General features: G+C 40.2%; 1 protein-coding gene across 6 annotated transcripts; it reads right to left on the bottom strand.

Annotated features, from left to right (window-relative positions):
• Positions 1-11,305: 11,305 nt before the first annotated feature.
• Positions 11,306-15,377, bottom strand: pirt (phosphoinositide interacting regulator of transient receptor potential channels). Of its 6 annotated transcripts, none has more exons than XM_025906454.1 (3): positions 14,554-15,377; positions 12,686-12,810; positions 11,306-12,185 (listed from the first exon to the last, which is right to left on the bottom strand). In XM_025906454.1, exons 2-3 carry the CDS (start codon positions 12,696-12,698, stop codon positions 11,764-11,766), a joined length of 435 nt encoding a protein of 144 aa, XP_025762239.1. In that variant the 5' UTR covers positions 12,699-12,810; positions 14,554-15,377; the 3' UTR covers positions 11,306-11,763. The 6 variants fall into 6 exon arrangements, with proteins under 6 accessions (XP_025762239.1, XP_013125361.1, XP_019213162.1 ...); XM_013269907.3 differs by lacking the exon at positions 14,554-15,377 and adding an exon at positions 12,927-13,194; XM_019357617.2 differs by lacking the exon at positions 12,686-12,810.
• Between the last annotated feature and the right edge of the window lie 1,796 nt (positions 15,378-17,173).

The raw sequence follows: 17,173 nt of genomic DNA, 5'->3' as shown, positions 1-17,173 counted from the left end.
ATCACACACGGGCAGACCTCATTTGGTTTGCTGCAGCTTTGTAGCCCCGCGCTGTAACGGCCTGCAGGCCCCAGTCTGCAGGTGAATGACCCCTCCATCTGCATGCCACTTGTTTGTAAACAGTGGCGGGCACAGGCGCGCACGAGACTAGTAAATGCCTCTGTCAGACAATATGACATCTGATCAGGTGCGAAGTGATAATCAGGTGTTAACAGCCTGTGGGTGCATCCACGAGGTAAAGCCAAGGTTAGTTAACATATCAATGGTTTGAATACACAGTTGGTCAGAGTGTTTGGAAAGCTTAACAAAAGGAAAATGCTGGAATCTTCAGCAGTTTAAGCAAACAGATGATCAAGAACAAAGGAGAAAAAGCTTGGAATTCCACGTTTATGCAGTAATAAAGATTCAGTTTTATTTTGTGGAGTTGATAATATAGCCTTTAGTCCCGGATGGCATATCACAGAACATCAAGACCCTAAAGTAAACTTTGGGTTGTTCACTTTGGGGGTTCCTTGAGACAAAATCATCTGCCTCCATCTCACCCTATTCACACCATCCTCCTCCGTCACATCAGCCCTCTCCTTCACTCCACGAATCTCCTCTGTGATCTTTTCGTCCTGCCTGGATGCTCATCATAATTTTCCCAATACATCCACAATCCCTCTTCTAACCCCTTTATGAGGTTTGATAGATTTGTTATATATCAATGAAAAAAACACTAAAGCAACACTGAAACCAGTATGAGTCGCAGCACTAAAGTTGCAGCCACCAGTGCTACGTAAAATAAGTCCTGCAGCGGCCCCCAGACAATGTCAACCTGGCCCGCTGTCTTTCACAAAGAAAACTGTAGAAGAAAGTCAGTAGCAGTGTTATGTTAAACAGTCTCACAGCAGTCTGGGACTGCCGTGAGACAGTCAGAATCAGATCCAGCCGCCACGCCTCACTTCCAGTTTCAAAAACACAAACACAGCAACAGCAAAAGTGCTCAGCAACAGGGTTCCTTCACAAACCAGTGGGTGACATCCAAGTGGCTACATCCATCTTTCAGACTGTCAGTGGGCCAAGCATGGGGACACCTGTCACACCGCTTATACTTTCCACGTCTGTGAGTACGCAAGGGTCTGTTTAACATAATTTTGATCACTGGACTGTGAGTGAGAGGGCCCGTGTAGATGTTTACATGCCTTCCTGTTTTTTGTGACTGAGTCTTTGGGTGTTTTCACACCTATAGTTTGTTTACTCTGGTCCACATCAGTTGATGATTGTTTTAAAACTTGTAGCTTTTCCCTGTGGTGTGGTTTGTTTTCACACAGAGAAAAATCAAATTGAACTCCAAGTGAACCGACATGCATCACCACAGACCACATTTGAGTATTCAGTCTGCTGATTGGCCAGATGTGTCTGGGACAGAAGCAACAAAAGTAAAAACAGGAAGAAGGTGTTGTCTTCTGGACTATTGGAGAAAACTGAGAATTTCTGTTAATTTCACAGCTACACTGTACAGATCTTTACACATCTATAGTACCTTACCGTATCCAACATTACAAAGTGCACATGGCTACAAGATGTGTTTTTATCCCAAACTGACACATACGTACATCCGAACTCCGCAGTTGTGCAAACATCCTTACATTACGATGCACCAGCTACATGTGCCCAGGTGGCTAACTTCATGAAGATTTTAAAGAAATATAAAACTTTGATTATTCTCTGGTTTGGACATGGAGATACAATGGCCAAGTAAAAACTGACAGGGATGTAGTCATTGTGACCTGTAACAGATTTATGGAAAATACCATCAAGGCTTAGCTTCATCATCCACATTTGAGTTATAACAAATAATCTTCCTTACAAGTGTTTATCAAGAGCAACCTATCCATAAAGGACAGGTATTTTGTATCATTCTGTAAACATATTTGCTTGTGCTGTAAAGTTGGGCATTTTAACATGGAAGTCTGAGGGGTCTGACTCTCTGCTATAGCAGCCTCACGTGGCCAAAAGAGGAACTGCAGTTTTTTTGTTGCTGCTTGGTTAAAACAGGTAAAAGGAGTAGAAATAAAATGAAGCAATAGTAAAGATTAAGTGAACATAAAAAAGATAAAAAAATAAATAAAAAGGGCCATTTAGACCATGCAGGAACTAGACAGTTGAAAGAGTAAACAAGGATGGCTTTAACTTGGTTTTAAACACTGATACTTCTGGAAACATCTAAACAGCTTTGATGAAATTCTAAAATGTACAGGATAGATATAAATATATTTAAACAGGAACAGGAGGTTTGTTGAAAACATATACTTTAGAGGTTCTCACTGGTTATTTCCAACAGGTTGGAGATTGATATCCACATAAAATACTATGCTTTTGTACACTTGGAAGGGTAATGCATTTGCCTTGACTGAAAGTTACTCAGGGTCAATTCCTTTTTGATTTTAAATGTCCAAAACAAAGAAAAGCAACCTTTTTGAATAAACCTCAAAAATAAATAAAGGCTCACCTGTTGGTTTATTCCAGTGTACACGTCATACAAGCGCACCTGCCACTTTGTTAGGGCGTGGCATGGTTTTTGGTGTCAGACAGACTGGTCTGAGTATTTTAGAAACTGTTGAGCATTTAATGGTTTGTGGAAATATCCCATGAGTGGCAGCTCTTTGAGAAAAAATGCCTTGCTGATGCCAGAGGTCTGAGGAAAATGTCTGCTTTGAGCTGATATGAAGCTCAACAGTAACTGAAATAACCACTAGTTACCACCAAAGTTTACAGAAAAGCATACTGGAAAATGTGAATCCCAATTTCAGCTGTGACACTTAAATAGTAAGTTCATAATTTGGTGTAAACAGCATGACAGCATGGATCCATTCTGCCTTGTGTCATTTGTTCAGGTGGTTGTTGTTGTGATGTGTGGGGGATATTTTCATGGTACATCTCGGGCCCCTTTATTTACTTCATAACCATGCTGCACCCTGATGGCTCCTTCCAGCAGGATAACACACCAGATCACAAAGCTTAAGTCAAACTGGTTTCTTGAACATGACGATGAGTTCACTGTACTCAAACAGCCTCCATGTTCACGAGATCTCGATGAAACAGAGCAGCGTAGGGATGTGATGGAACAGGAGATTCACATCAGACATGTGCAGCTGAGAAATCTGCAGCAACAGTGTGATGGTGGTTGAATCTATGCCACGAAGAATCAAAGCAATCCAGCAAGTAAAGTAAAAATGGGGTTCAACCCAGAGCTAGCTACCTAACAGTAAAATCAGATGTAAAATTAATTTTATAAAATGTTTTTGCTGACATGATTTTGTAAAAATGTAATGACGCTGTCACAAGAAACAATTATTTTTTATTTTACTATATGTTGATTAAAAACATAATCAGCTGTAATTTAACAGTATAGTTAACTTAAATTTCCACTGTTTAAGTGTAATAACTCAAAAAGTTTTATTTATAGGCTGTATTTCACCTCATAAACACAAATATTACTCGACAGATTTAATAAAGAGAATAGTTTGGCCAATTCCTCCAATCCACTGCACTCAGATGTAATTGGAATCAAAATAAATACAGGGTCACTTTCTCTCCAGAAATGAGGTCAGGTGGTTTCATTTCTTCTTCTTCTTTTTCCTGTTTTGTCAACAATATTCTCACAGCAGCCAGGAACATAAACCTTACTGACCACTGGGGGGAGACATACACCTTTCCTGGTGCTGAAACGATGACATCATGAAGCCAACAGCCATTTTAAGCTTTTAGGCTGGAGAAGTAGAAATAATAAACACATTATGATCACTTCATCACCTGCCAAAAGAAAGATTTATCTGCCTACTGCCAACACAGACATTCATCTGCTTTTTAATAACAACATTCAAAGAGTGCAGCTTATCAAAATAAGATTCCTAATGGGCTGATGTTTATCTGATAATACATTAATACACAATAGAGATTTTCAGTAATTGATAGTTCTCAAACATTAGGTTACGATTCATGATTTATGGACTCAAAATGATTTATTGACGCCTAGCAGAAACCACGGTAAAAATACGGAAGACAAATTTATTCCTTCCTGATCTTTATGCTTGTCATACTTTCCGTAGTGACAGTCAGCCCAGTTTTCGCTACAATCCAGGAAGAGTAGCATCCACTAATGGCTAGAAAATATTGGACAAAGCTCTTTAAAACCACAGGCGCTTCTCTGACGCAGTGTATGCTTCACCATCAGTTGTATATAGTATTTGTATTTCTATTTTATTCTATGGTATATATTATTCTATTCTATTTTATTCTATTGTATATAGCATTTTATTTTATTTTATTGTATTTTATTGCATTCCAGTGTTTTCTAATTTCTGCTACATAACTTTGCACTTTTGCTGTAACAAAACAAATTTCCCACCTGTGGGACTAATAAAGGTCATCTTATCTTATCTTATCTTATCTTATCTTATCTTATCTTATCTTATCTTATCTTACCATATTGTGCTAACCACCCAGGATTGAAATTTGAGTCTCATGGCCTCGTTCTACCCCCTCATAAACAGCGTGTCACATGGGAAGTGCTAGTATTGATTGTGTTACGTGTGGCTGTGTTTAAGATTGCAACAACATATACCATGTAGGCAACTTTGGGATTTTAGCATAATAGAGAAGGTGGTGTCCCCGGGGGAGAGGAGCAGCTGAGCAGGAGGGGTTTCCATCTCTTTCCAAAGAGAGAGAGACCCATTACGCCTCTTCTCCATTTCCTCTCTCAGGGGCAGGAACCAAATGGACACATTAATAACACTTCGCATGTCTGAGGGAGCTAATGGTGCCTTGAGTGCTGATTAAGGCTGGGAAGAATTGGGTGTGGAGAAAGAGTATTAGTTTCACTCCCTTTAGTGACTGTTGCGGTGCGTAAACTGAATCCAGCGTTCAGGTTCTGCTTTTTTTTCTTCTTTTTAAGGTAAAGTACTTTAAATGAGTTACTGGTGTGCCGTTGTTTCACGAGGGAACACATTTCTGACCTCTCTACTTACATTTCTTTGTGCGAGAGCGTTTACACTGGGTGGATCTAACTAAAAATAACCCCAACCCAAAACCCACAGTGCCAGTTTGGCCAGTTTGAGGAGCTGCCTCACAAAGATCACACGTCAGTCGTCTCAGAGCATATTTAGTTACTAGTTTCAAAGGCTTACATGGATGTGCAAAGTCATGTTGAAATATAAATATAAACTCACAATATATAGACAGATATAACAGTGACATAAATAAGGCACAATGCATCAACTTGGCACAAGTTTTCAAACGCATGAAAGTGCTGTCAAATATATTTCCATCAAAGTGTGGGGATCGCTGCTGTCCAGTGTGCTGAAAATGTGTTTTTAGCCTGAAGACAAATGGTGGAGTTTTCTTTCTCTCCTGGGAGTAGTCAGATGTGCTCCTGGTCTTTGCCGGATTTGGATGTAAAGCACAAAACCTCAGTGAGTTCCAGAGAACCACAGAGTCAGCTCAGTTTGACCTGCTCGTGCAATCAGTTGGAAAGTGATCAGAAGCTCGCCCAGACATGACTCAGTCCAGTTTCACTCATACTGTAGTTACAGGATGTCATGTTTGGGTAAGTTGAGCTCCTCCTCAGACACAGTCAGGTCCCCCATGTACCAGAATATCCAGAAGATCAGACTCAGGAAGATCAGCAAAGGTCCAGATATCACAAAAAAGTCCCAGAAGCTCAACGGAGCGAAGATCCCGATGAAGAAGAGGATCAGGCCGACGATGTCTAAAATCAAAGCCAGCGCCAGGAATGTGCTGCTGCACTTATTCTGCTCCATAGCCGGGCCGGATGAGACGGGCAGATGGATGTCGTCTGAAGGCCTGACGAGACTAAAACGTCTGTGCTTCCTGTCCTGGGGAACATTCTTTTTTTTTTTTATCCAGCACACCTCTACATTTCTTTCATAGCAGAGCTTTGTGGCAAAACTGGTCTAAAAACCAAAACAACAGGTTTTGCTCATTAACAGATCTTTAAAACCCCACAGCACGCCTTCATTCCTCTGAAGGGCTGACTTGTTTTGCACCTTCCACGTGTCATTACTGAGACACCTCTACCCATTGTCTCAAACCAGTGTGACAGATTTATGCACATATATTTCATAATCAGCTGCCACCGAGCTTGTGTTTACACGGTGATAAGCTTGCCGTAATTATTCAGGGACCCCGGATCTTTCTGTTCAGCTAATGAAACCAAAGCGATTCGAGGCGTCGCATCTTTTATCAGATCGCTCAGAGCCTCCTCGTCGCTTCAGTCTCACTGACTGGAGATTTATCCCTGGAGATATACTCTAGTTACCTTTTGTATTTGCCTTGGGAGCAGCTCTGCAGGGTGGATACACTGCATTAAAGCATTTCCAACTATTTGATATTTCACGGTTCATGCAGCTCGACAGTAGTGACACGTATTATAAAGTGCAGCCACAAAGAGGAAATGCACGTAATGGAAACTTCTCTGTGAGTACCTTGTTTGACCAGTCATGCTGCCACTATTTGTCTTCTTGTCTCCGGCTTTGACTCGCTGTCCTGCCTACTGTTAGAGGAAGCGTGCACAGCGGAGACGGATTCAGCTTTATTTACTGTAACGCCGTGGCTTTGATTAAAGCGAGCAGAGCTGTCAGTCACACTGACTCTGTTTGTCAGAAGCCATTTCAGTGCTTGATCAACTGAACCCTGCAGAGGCCGCGTTTGCATAAGGTGTGCCGTCAGTGGAACTTGAACCTCCGGATCAAACAGAGGCTGCTGCTCCCAAACATATCTATAAATATAAATGTACTATCAGAAATGTACTGTCCCAAACAAATTATATCATATCTGCGTATGGAGAATGCTATAAAGTAAAGTTAAGCCTTGTCTAGCTTTGTTTTGCCATCACCACTCTGCTGAGTCAAACCAGTCTGACCAGTGTTTGTTTTGCACTGACAGCAAAGCAAACAGCAAACACGACCTATCTTTACTGTGTCTACTTAGCAGCTAAAAGGGGAAGAAATGAAGTAATGGAGGGCTATCAATAATCAGTCGTTTCACCTTGTAATTGTAGCTGTGACTCAGAGGTATATCTGTGCATTCTCTGCTTATCCAGCTTATTTTAAATCTACAATCAGGTACAGAAAAAATACAAATAAAATAAAGTGTGATTTTCGTAGACTCTAAATCTGTAACAATTGTTAAAATGAATGTTAATATATGTTCATTTTTTATACAAGCAAAAATAAATAAATAAACATCGAGTATCCAGAATTGTATTTCTAGCTGCAAGGCTGTCAGTCTGCTCAGGGCCCCTGATGTCCTCACTGTTTTCCCAAATTCTTTCCTTTTTATTGCACATTTTATATATTAAATTTGCAACACAAGCAGAAAATAAGCTCTAATAGATAAAAGCCTCAACAAAATGGGAGAGGGGGCCACAATATTAGACTATAATGTAGGTGATTCATACAAAAAGTTAGTGCAAACTATTAGCTGGCAGAATCTAAAGAGTCCGGGACCAGTGAGATTCTGGGGCCTGAAGCAGCTACAGCACAACAGGTCGTGTTTTATCTTATATAGATCCACAGTTTCTAATCATTCCTTTTAAAAGTTTTCTGGAAAGAACAAAGAAAGTTCTGCTTTAACACATTTTCAAGTTAAAGTGCCCCGCTGTGCTCCGACTGAAAAGGACTCACAATTCATTTTGAATTGATTTGCTGAGAATGCCTCGAGTGAACTCTCTTTCTTATTTCCCTGCAAATGGTGGTGAATTCTTTCTAGGAAATGTACAAAGTCATTAATATGAAATTACAGACCAGAAAGTAAAGCATACGCTCACTGAGAAAGAACAGAGTATAAAGGGCGGGGTGCGTGCTGGGCCTTGCGCCTCAGTATTTCTAACATTTTGATTTACAGCCTATTTAAACATGTTTGACAGAGCAGGTCCAGACATAATGCCCATCTAGGTTTGACTGAGAAGCCTGGAAAACATAACTTGCAGTAGCATCGTCCCTCTTTCTCTACATACTGTACAGAAGGCTCCAGAAAGAGGCACAATAAAGCGGCCAGATGCGCAGGTACTCATCATGACATCAGGTCGTGTCATTGTTGGCCATTTTGCTCTCCACGTCAGGGATGTCCGATGAGGTATCATAGCCTTCATTGCAGTAGGCGGTGGATCTGCCCCACGTCACCCTGCTGGCTTTGTGTGGAGAGGATCCCCCATGGCTGCTCTCCTCATCCTCCACGCACTTCATGCTTTCCTCCCCTCCTTTCAGCTTCATGGTTAACCTCTCGGATAGTTTCCTGGCCAGCTGCACGATGCTGTTCCTCTTCTTATAACCGTCATCCACTGACACCTGGACGTTGCCCACGTACCACATGAGCCAGCAGGCCAGGCTGATGAAAATAATCAGGGAGCCGGTGTAGATCAAGAAGTCGCCATAAAAGAGTCCGTTGATGCGCAAGTTGGCGAAGATCCCGATGAAAATCAGAATCATGCCGATCACGTCAAACGCGACGGCGACGAGAAACATAAAAAAGCAGTTTCCGATGCACTTGATCGCATCCATTCTAGACAGATCACAGCCGCTTCAAGCTTGTATAACGGCAAGCTGCTTCATCCTTTATACCTGAGCTGAGGCTGCGCACCTGTGGAGAGAGACGCCCCGCCTTAAAGTAGAAATAAACAAGGTGTTCACGCAGGTGCATTCAGTGTACACACAAAACAAACACACACATATGCGCACTTCCTTTTTGCTCGTTTTTCACATTGAAAATTTAAATATCCTGAATTCTCCGGTTCACAACAACAGTCATTTCACTGTAGGCGCACTGTGAAATATTAGAAAGACCAGGAGTTCCCCTTATGAGGAAGCGCTCAGCCAGGTGGAGCAGACATCTGCCACGTGGTGAGGGGTGGTGAGGGGATAGAGGAAGCAGAGAAGAGGAGAACAGATACAGTAGGCAGGTTTCGTTTTTGATATTTAATGTCAATAAAGGATACAAAATTGTAGTTAGTGTCCAGGATCTCGCAGGCTGGTTTGTGCAATGCAAATAATGCAGGACTCACAAGACTCCTTAGCATAATATTTGGCTGTCAAATTATACAGATGTATGCATCGTGTATGTTGTGAATATCAGGAAGAAGCAGGTGTATTTATTTGTTGTGCTGATGTTGGGTTAGAACTTCTTCAGGTGTTTTTCCATTCATGGTTTTGTTAACTCCCCAAACATTTTAATTTTCAGTTAGTTTGATTTTAGAGTGCGAAAGGTTTACCGCGTCCTTCTTTAATTTCAAATTTTAAAGGGATTTCAAGTTGACTTTTATTTTATTAAAGTTATTTTATTAAGTTATTTGTACTTTTCCCTCACATTGCGATAGGTGAGGTGTATGTGCACATACTTGTTCGATGTAATCATTTTTACTAGACTAACACTTCTAAACCTCCAAACAGGGAAAGTTAAAGTTAAGCAGTGTTGTGATCAGAACTTGAGTAGTAGAACTTGCTGCGCCCCAAACACTGCACAGTTACATGAACACTGACAGAGCAATTTATCACGACTGGAATCTCAGTTGTGGTCGTAACTGAGTAATGATGGCTAAACCTTCAAATTGTGCTCGGCCACATAAAAAAATCTGAAACCGTATATTCACAAAAATCAAAATGTAAAATCACCATAACTGAAATAATTGTGGGTTACTCCTACAGGGCTGGGACTCTCCACCATTTGACCCTAGAACTGAAGAAGCTTCTCGGACGAGAGGTGAAACGTCTTCAAGCAACTTAAAGAAGTCCAGACGCTTTTCTTTCCAAGCTCTTTAGACTACGATGACCTGGATGACTGAGAACCTTCACAGACAACTGAAATAATGATTAAAACACTATGACCTTTGATTTTCAGTTAAACTATTACATTTGATTTGAGTCTTTGCACTTAACTTGCAGGAGTCTTCTGCATTATATTTAAAAAATACAGGATCAACAACTCCTCAACACAAAGGTCAAAAGTAGTGATAACTTAAAAATATTAAACATACTAAAGTTCAAGTTATAACAGCACTAATTTAAAAGACTGCTGTTTGCATATACGGTGCTTCTGATATTATGAGTGCATCCTACTGGCCTGTGAATAATCCGTTTGTTTCTATAAAAGATTGAAATATTCAAAAAGCTATTTTGTTGTCTAAAACCAAAAGGTATGTATTGTTATATCCAAGGTAAACAAATGTGAAGACCACGAACTTTAGTTTAACACTTATTCTTATATGTTATTTATGGGTTTTGTGTGTTACCTAGCAACCTGTATGACAAAATGTATAAATAATTGCTTAAAGATTCATTCACTTATTTATTAGCCACCTGGGGGCGGCAGATTGACACATGAAAACATTGGATCAATGATTACAGATATTGCATTGTCACAAATCCAACAGACAGAGTATCAGTATCATAAATAGAAATATTCCCGATTAAATAAAGCAAAGAGTGCTAAATTAAATGTCTTTGCTTACTAAACATTCAGAGTTTCTCTAACATTTTCACCTTTTGATTGTCTGAGATCTGCTGTGGTTGTTATATTAAATAAAAATATTTAAGCTGAAAAGGCATTAGAATTTAATATAATGATACATATAAATTAAATACTTTAATTCTGAACAAATTTGAGTGAGTTACCAGATATTTGTAGACGTGTCTCTATCTAGTATTTCCTCTTCCATTACCTCTGGCTTTGCTCTCATTAGAAACTTGCCTCATGGCTGCAAAACAATTTATTGTGTTCGCTCAGCTTGTGTCTGACTCTTTGTGGTGAATAATGCTGTGCTGGAAGGGTTCACATAGGTCTTTGGAGCTTTTTCCTCGGAAGCTGCCTGCCGTCATCACAAATGAGAGCTTAGTCGGTGAACCAACACAGTAAACCAAACAAAGGAGTTAAAGAGGCTAAAATGCTTCTCGGAGCTGAGGGGAACCGTGGAGTTTGGTGATAATCGTTGTTCATTCATTACAAAGAGTGATTCCTTTCTGTAGCAGTCATACGATTCTTTTCAAATATACAAATATTGATTACTATTACTTTAAATATGATCTGCACTGCTAGCCCAAAGAGTGCATTTTCAGTGGATAGAAGGAATTAATATTTAATGCACATTACAGTGGAATCTGGCTGTGAAGGGGTTACTTTAAATTGGCTGCTACCTAATATTGAAATCTTATGTAAATGTGCTTTCAGGTCACACCAGTCAAATCGTCACTCTTTACATAATTCAAGGATGAATACATTTAGATTCAAAGCATCCGTCCTTGTGGTGCCTTTGAACAAACACTCGCAGCCACATGCAGCTGGACACAGTAAAACACAAAGTGACAATTAGAAGATGTCGTGACTTTGACTGACACGGTCAGTCTTTGCATAATTTTTTATTTTATTCTTTGCAAATATTCATAAGGACACTTTACTGCCGTGTATCTTCTTGCTAAATTGTTTGTGCAGGTGTAAATAATTGCATTTTCTGCAGCACATTCCTGTCCATGCGCGCTCATCCTGTTTTCGACAGCCGCGGTTATTAATGAAATGACATCATGCACACTTGAGACTGCGATAGTGTCGTCAATCCACAGAGAGATAAACATAATTGTTGTCAAACAGTCTTCTAATAATCATTTTCCACAGAGCTGAAAATATGAACCTCAGTTCAGAGTGCTCTTCAAGTTTCTCCTGAAATTATGTCCAAACATAAAGTTGTGCTGAAAAACATCACCGCCCGAGCCATCACAGGTTAAACACTGGAGGCCTGTAATAACTCAGGGGCTTCTTCATTTTCGACCGCTTCCTGTTCTCTTTGGTAACAGGAATCAGGACCACGCCCACCACAAAAACCATCAATCCAATGGACAGCAGGGCTGGTCCCAGGATGTTGGTGACTTTCCGGCAGTGGCCAGCGAAGTAAAGGCCGCTGATGATGATGCCACATGCCAGGAAGCTGCCCCCGGTAGACATGAGGTGGATGGGGAACCAAAAGACTTCAGACTTCTTTGGGGAATTCTCCGTAGTCCAAACAGACTCAGTGCGGGACAGGCTGAACACGGTGCTCTCCGTGCGGCTCGGGGGCGTGAGCTGGTCCCTGGACTGGGACAGCGTGCACTCCCCCAGGGGGATGTTCTCTGGGCTCCCTGGCATGACTTCCTGGCTGACTGTATGGAAGCAATGTGGAATAAAAATCAATCTGGAAGGGAGGATGTGTCTTTTTCCTATACACGAAAGTTACTAACGATATTGTAGAACATTTACAAGATACTGCAATAAGCAAAACACTTTGTGTGTCACAACAAATCCACAAAAGTACAACGAGGAAGTTTATGTTGCAATCAGAAATTTTAAAGAAAATACAAACAGCTTCTTTGCCCACTGGAAATGAGTCCACACCCAGGAAAGGAGTAAACAAGTCAACAAACACCTACCTTCAAATTCTGGATCAAGTCTCTTAGTCTGTATTTTTGAAGAACTGACAATAAGTTACAGTGAAAAATCACAAATCCTTAGAAAACCTGAAGAAGAAGCCGACAAAATCTCTGCCCACCGTCTGACCAGAGAACCCAGTAAAATACAGCCATACAGATTTAGGAAACATCTACCCACCCTCCTACGTTATCTCCACCTACTCAAGAGAACCCTGTGACCACCATCCCCTTACCATCTTCTACCATCGCAGGCGGTTTGTCCTGATATTACATGCAGGGCGAGGTGCTTGGCTTTCTTTCCCCAGAGGATATCCATAGACTCTCCCCAAACCACTCAGACTCACGGCTCCATTGGGCTCTAAAATGATTTCACAAAAACTTCAATAAACAGCTCCAGTAAAGCCTTTTTTTTTGCAGAAAAAAAAGCCTCAAATTTTCCAGGACAGGACAATGAGAGGAAAATATCTGCCTTACTAGCCTGAACTCTTTCCACACAAAGAAGAGCAGGGGCAGGAAATGGCTCTCTGTTATAGGCAGATTGATGCAGCAAGCTTTCCAATACTGACGGTTATGTTGGTACAGTATTGATCTCAAAGTACCCTGGAGCAATTATCTGCAAGTTGTTCACTGGTCATGAGATCTGTGTAGTAAAATTAACCCCGTGAAAATAAAGGAAATCGTTTAGAAATTTGGTCAATTTTGGGATTTTCCTTTGTCATCTTCTTATTGAGCCTCTAAGATTTCGCACCTCGGGTGTGTAGGGGATCACAGCGTCAGAGGGGTGTCGCTGCAATCTGATGCTGCTGCTTCCATTAAACCGGCCTGATATTACATTTGTGTCTGCTTCGCTTCGTGCACTCTTTTGGAAAGACAAGTGCTACTATGTGGCCATCGATCTGAACACGAGCTCACACATTAACACAATCACGCTCGACGGAGAGCTCCTCAGCTACGAAGACTGCTCTTCAGGGCTGCTGCTTCTACTTAGCAAAGGCTGCACCTCCTCCCTGGTTTCATTAGATTACTGCTGTCCTCTCTTTAAAATGCACCATCATGTGGCGCTGATACATGAAGCTCGTCTATACTTGCAATGAGCAGCATGATCCAGCAGAGGGCAGCGCTGCCATGTGGCTTAGAAGTGGACTTTGGGCTTGCTGTGTCATTAACTTTTAGTGAAATTTTAAACAGTATGAGCTGTTAATTGATCAGCTAATTCAATGTTTTACTAATTAACTTAGTTTGTTCTTTTACTTTGCACTGACATATGAGGAATTAATTGCCTGTTCCATGTAGTGCTTGTGATCATGACGTGCCTAATTCTCTTAAGCGGCCCAGTTAGATGGGCTTTATCTCATTCATTTGATCAGTCATCTGAAGTCATTTTCCACCTGCAGGCTAGATGTGATATGAGATTGAGTTAATATATCATTTTAGACAAAAGTTAAAGAACTGTGTCTCATTTGAACGTGTTTTTGAACATAAAGATTTGTGCACAAGCCAAAAGGTTGGAGGATGTAAAAGGATCAAAAGATTAGCTGATAAAGCTACAAGGATGTGCAGCCCTGATGTGTTTGGATGACTGCACTAATATGCTACAGTATAATATTGTTGTCTGTTTCACAGTTCCTAACTTAGTGGTCTGCCACCCTGAGAATTCAACATGCTAACATTAATTAACCTGTAACCTGATCATAGCCACGGCGTGTGGCTCTTTTCCTTCTTGCTGTATTGAGCTAGCATTGGGTTTTATACACAGAAACATACAAATGATGGAGAGCTGGCCTTGTAATGTGTTTGATACTAAGCACTGCAGAATAAAGTTTTAGTGTGGACGTCTGATCCCTATGTTTGAGAAATGTCTGAGCTAAATAGCTGATCTGGACACCATACGTTTTGCTTGCTTTTCTAGCATCACGTTGCTACAGGCTAACTGTAACGATCCCGAGTAGCATTCCTGGCACCTTCAGTTTACAGATAAATAAATCTGATTGGTAGTTTCATACATAATAATGTTAATCAAGTGAATTGTTCTTGATCATTGGTTGTTTTCTGTGATTTCATGTGCTTGAATCTGCCAGAGGCACGAGGAAGCTTTTCTCACCTGTCTGTGTGACACTCAGGTTAATGTTGGTCATTCCTGGGTGGACCAAACATTAAGAGGAGCTGAGGTTCTGTTCCCTGCAGCTTCATAGGAGCCACATGTTCGTGCCCAAAGAAAGGAGGTGGCGCACAGTTACACACAGCAACTGTATCCTCATTACTCATTCAGAGCTATGAGTTTTTGCTGACAGAAAGAGAGGAATAAGAAGCTGATAATAAAATCTGCTTTTTGCAACTGAGTCATCTCAACTGAGTCAGTGTTTTAGGGTTAATCATTTGTTAGACAGCAGCAGGAGTCAGAGGTCCTAAATTTTAATCAAGCTTTAATATTTATGAACGCTACAAAAATGATTCTTGTTAAGGTTTTTTTCCCTTCTCCTTCAATCCAAAGCCAGGAATCGTATGTTGGCGTGCTGAGCCGTGAACTTTAGAAGCAAAGCAGCACGGGTCAGCTCATTGTACGAAGAAACGCCGGTGCTCACAATAAAAACTGAAATTCTTTCTCCGCTGGGCCTCCACAGTGGATCCTAGGGTTCCTCCACCATGTTCCAGTAAGTGAGCCCACATTACTCCTGGTTTATACTCTTTACATCTGCTCCCAGTTCACTTTAAATTAAAGTAAAAAAAAAAATAATAATACTAGATTAAATAATTAACATTACCTACAGAGCCCTTCACAGACAGATTATTTATCTCAGCTGCTTTATAAACTCTCTGCTGCTTGCAGTCTTCGTTCGCAGGTTCTGAATTTATTAGCTCTTCCTCGTACAAGATTAAAGACCAGGAGCGACAGAGCCGTTCAGTCTGCGGCACCAAAACTCTGGAACATACGCCACTTCATCTACGTTTAGCTGACTCTGTGGAGTCCTTCTAAAAGTAGTTGAAAACTTTCCTGTTTAAGCAGGACTTCTGCAGAGATTATTGTATATATATATCACTGTTTCTATTATGATTTTATTCTATTTTAACACGTTTTCACTGCGTTTTACTGCGAATCGATTTCAACCCTGTGAGAAACACTATAGAAATAAACTTTCTAAATCCTGGTTTTGTGCATCTGTTTTTCCCCCATTGTTGATATTTCATGCTGAAATGATATTATCTGACAGAAAAGCAATGGCTGTTGTTTGATGGAGTGAAGGAATCGATTTAAATAAGAGTAGCTGTGCAAGATTGTGTAAGACAGGGTGACTCACCGCATTTATACCATCTTTGAAATCATTTATTATGATTCATTAAGTGATCTGGACAAATTCTAATACACATTAGACCTTTAGGAATATACAATTGGCAGATAAATTTAAAGACATGCTTGGTTTGGGTCAGTTAAAGGAAGGGTAATTGGAAATCAGTACAAAGATGACCTTTATCTGTTGGTGAAATATTTCTGTCCTGATGGGAGTGGATTCTTTCGGGATTTCACTGGTTTTATGATATGGCCTTCATACTCAGAGTGGACAAATATAGTAGGCGACACTCGTCACCGACTTCATCAAAACTCCAAATTAGGGAATATCCCAAAAGATATTCCCATCCCATAAAGTTCCACAGAATCAAAAATCTTAATGCACAATAAAGGTCTTGTGGCCGCCAGAGATGGGCAGTAACGCATTAAAAGTAATGTGTTACTGGAATTGTTACTTTTTTCTAGTAACAAGTAAGGGATTACTATTGCAAAAAAAAGTATTTAGATTACTGTTACTTTCCTGTAAGCACGCTGCATTACTGCGTTATTAAACCGTGACTTTGTTTGTGAGAGTGTCTCATGACGATGATGTACAAGCACGCGACATCCGTGGCAGCGACAGACGTTTGCAGATCAACAATGAATAATATGGAGTGCAGGAGAGAGTACGACCATGCAGCGTTTAAAGCTTGGACGTACTTAAAGTAATTTAAGTTGGATTCTGTAAAAAGTAACAAAAACAGTGTCAGCTGTACATTCTGTGTGGGAAGGAAACTTCTTTCTACAGAGAAAAATTAAACTTCAAATCTGACTCGGTGCTACTGAATCTTTGATTTTATTCATTTTCTGCTGTGTTTTACTTGCATCTATTTGAAAGAGTGTAAACACAAAACATTATTTTATTTTATCTGCTGGAATATGCAGAACATAGGTTTAAATGTTAAACACATTTCTTCCAGTAAGAAACTGCTGCATTTAATTTAATTTTTGCTTGATGCAATGTGCATAAAGTTAAAAGATTAAAACTAATAAAACAAGTTTTAAAAAGTCTTTTTCATTTGATTCAGTTTTATATGATGGATTATGCAGAAAAAATATTGTTTTATTATGTATTCAGGTTGTGTATCATGTTTTTGAAAAGCAACTAAGTAATAAAGTAACTAATTACTTTTGAAAATAAATAATCAGTAAAGCAACAGGATTGCTTTCTTGGAGAAGTAATCAGTAATTAGTAACTACTTTTTTCAAGTAACTTGACCAACACTGGTGGCCGGCAAGGCAACCAAACCTCAAGTCCTGTAAGAAGCCAAACAACACTGCACATGAGTGGTTTTAAATGTACTTTATGTTAAAACGCTACAGCTGGATAAAGTAAAAATGTTTCCTTCGATACATCAGGATTAATCTCTAACAGTTGATTACTTGCTGGGCTTGA

This window comes from Oreochromis niloticus, linkage group LG4 (assembly GCF_001858045.2).
Source record: "Oreochromis niloticus isolate F11D_XX linkage group LG4, O_niloticus_UMD_NMBU, whole genome shotgun sequence".
NCBI lineage: Eukaryota > Metazoa > Chordata > Actinopteri > Cichliformes > Cichlidae > Oreochromis > Oreochromis niloticus.
This window is presented reverse-complemented; position numbering and strand designations above follow the sequence as displayed.

Excerpts from the sequence above, each read along its gene's own strand:
- pirt (XM_019357617.2), bottom strand. The coding sequence starts at position 14,587 with ATGACCAACATTAACCTGAGTGTCACACAGACAG. Across the intron at positions 12,186-14,553 it reads CCTGAGTGTCACACAGACAG|TCAGCCAGGAAGTCATGCCA; the intron begins GTGAGAAAAGCT and ends GCTTCCATACAG.